Source organism: Homarus americanus, unplaced genomic scaffold (assembly GCF_018991925.1).
Source record: "Homarus americanus isolate GMGI-L3 unplaced genomic scaffold, GMGI_Hamer_2.0 scaffold56009, whole genome shotgun sequence".
In the NCBI taxonomy this organism is placed as follows: domain Eukaryota; kingdom Metazoa; phylum Arthropoda; class Malacostraca; order Decapoda; family Nephropidae; genus Homarus; species Homarus americanus.
In genome coordinates, this window is record NW_024739542.1 from 5,860,739 (window position 1) to 5,863,000 (window position 2,262).

Sequence of the window (2,262 nt, forward strand, 5' to 3'; positions counted from 1 at the left end):
ATCATCATCATTACTGACTTACTTATTCACACATTGAGTTACAGAACATTTGAAGACCGACTGTGTGAACAGTTATCCTGATTGACGTAATGCTATAAAGGCCGCAATAACGCACCTTACTACTACTCTATTGCAAAGTTGTCTTCAAGCTTTTAGGCCTAGGTGTGTGTCCAAAAGATTGTTTTCGGTATTTGTTCCCCTATAATTTATAGTCTCCAATTTCAATATCATCTTGAACATCCTATTCCTGTTACCATTATAGTCTCGTCGTAAATATGATGCTGTATAGGGTGGAATAATTTTATGTATGAGACGTCTCTGCACCTTCAATCACGGTGAAAATCTCGGCCAAGGAAAATGCTTCTCTCGAGACGGAAGGGAACGCGTCAGCCACGACCCTGAAAGCCCGCTGACTCCCACATACCGTATATAAGGGGGTGAGTCCTTCCTGAAGTTACATTCCCTCATTGAACACGGTGAGTGATCTGGTGCTCTCCCAGCTGCGTGCTGTCAGTAGTAATGATGGCTGGCTTGCAGTGGTGATAATTGAATAGCTTGGGTATTACTGGTAGTGTCGGTGAATGGGTAATAATAGAGGTGGTGCTGAGTTATTAATAAATGTTCACAATACGTAACTTTGCCACCGTCATCATTACCTTCAGGGGCGCTAATATAACGTCTGTGTTCCAGATGAAGGCACTGTTGATTTTCGCCTTGGTGTCAGTGGCGACGGCCCAGCAATACGGCTCCTACGGAGGTGGAGGACAGGTGAGTAGAAAAAAATAATCTAGAAACACTAATTGACTCACATTAAACTTTTTATTGTGCCTGAAAATATGATGATGCTCTTCACCACCAGGTTGATTAACTCACTGTTATGAAATTTATCCACCGTCCCCTTCCCGCGCCGTACACTCTTCAGTAATTTGGGTTGGGACCAACTTTGAGCAGCCTTTTTGACGTATAATAACTATATACTTGCGCTGGCCCAACATAGTAATAACTTCATTCTGATGACTGAACCAGGTGGATTTGTCGCTGCACAACAGCGACTACCACTTCTCATGGCGTCACGACGGAGGCAAGAAGTATGACTGGTATTCCGCTAACAAATACTGCGCTAACCTGGGCCCCGGCTGGTTTGGTGTCAGTATCGAGACTCACGAAGAGGACAAGTATATCTCCCAGATCATCGCCGGAGGTCAGTGAAGACCCATCCATTTTCTTGTGGGATGACTTATTTTTGCTGTATAGTACGACTAGTTTTTCATTAGCATAGTCTAAGAGCAGACTTACACCCCGAACATCATATATGGTTATCAGTAAGAGATTAGAGATTGTGCCTTTTGGTTAGCTTAATTAGTGTTGACTCACACCCTTTGGTACATTTCAGTGTTGCAAGTTATATTTATTTTTAATTTATTTGAGTAATGGTGCGATTTACTTCTCCTCACTACAGACTACCTAGAGTACATCTGGACAGGAGGTTACCGCAAAGGCTATGACTTCTCCTGGCCTTCTGGTTATCCATTCAGCGGCCTCAACTGGTCCCACACCGGAGCGTGAGTCTACCTATTGTGTTCTACTACATTTTATTATGGACGCCACACTTCTATATTGGCCTCCATCCATTTTATTATGGCAAAACATCTTTCTATTATTGCCTTCAGCCTTCTATTGCGTTTTTGTGTCCTCTTCTTCCCGTTTTCAGCTTCTTCATCTCTAATTACCTATTGAAGCTTATGTTGACAGACAATAGTGTCCATTTTGTTTAATAATTAACACCCATGCAAAACATCTTTATAGCAAATAAACAAAATTATGAGTGTTAAACAGCAGTGGAGAGGATGGAGACGTCTGTTTTATAAACAACAAATATTATAGTACTTTATTACAGTGCTTAACAAGCCTCCTCTGTGTGTGTCCACAGTAACGGTTACCCTCAGCCCGACAACCGTGAGGACGGGAAGGAGTTCTGTCTGGCTGTGCTCAACAACTTCTACCAAGACGGCATCAGATGGCACGATGTCGCCTGCCACCATGAGAAGCCTATCATCTGTGAGCGACCCCGCCGAGGTGGCAGCTACCACTAAGATAGACACTACCACTGAGCTACGCCACTTCTGACATCTGTGAGTGATGCTGTGACAGTCACTCTTCCTGCTTCTGTTCTGGAATTGATCTTAATCTGGAAACTTATGTATCGATGACTACTTCAAAACTTATCTCAAAAATATCCCAATAAAGCAAATAAATTTAAAA

General features: G+C 42.7%; 1 protein-coding gene across 1 annotated transcript; it reads left to right on the plus strand.

The window, feature by feature from the left end:
• The first annotated feature begins 452 nt into the window (after positions 1 to 452).
• Positions 453 to 2,262, plus strand: LOC121874831 (C-type lectin galactose-binding isoform-like). Its single transcript, XM_042379116.1, has 5 exons — positions 453 to 476; positions 691 to 768; positions 1,027 to 1,201; positions 1,460 to 1,562; positions 1,931 to 2,262. Exons 2-5 carry the CDS (start codon positions 691 to 693, stop codon positions 2,091 to 2,093), a joined length of 519 nt encoding a protein of 172 aa, XP_042235050.1. The 5' UTR covers positions 453 to 476; the 3' UTR covers positions 2,094 to 2,262.

Coding starts and splice junctions, on each gene's coding strand:
- LOC121874831 (XM_042379116.1), top strand. CDS start 691: ATGAAGGCACTGTTGATTTTCGCCTTGGTGTCAGTGGCGACGGCCCAG. Junction 769..1,026: donor CCTACGGAGGTGGAGGACAG/GTGAGTAGAAAA, acceptor TGACTGAACCAG/GTGGATTTGTCGCTGCACAA. Junction 1,563..1,930: donor AACTGGTCCCACACCGGAGC/GTGAGTCTACCT, acceptor GTGTGTCCACAG/TAACGGTTACCCTCAGCCCG.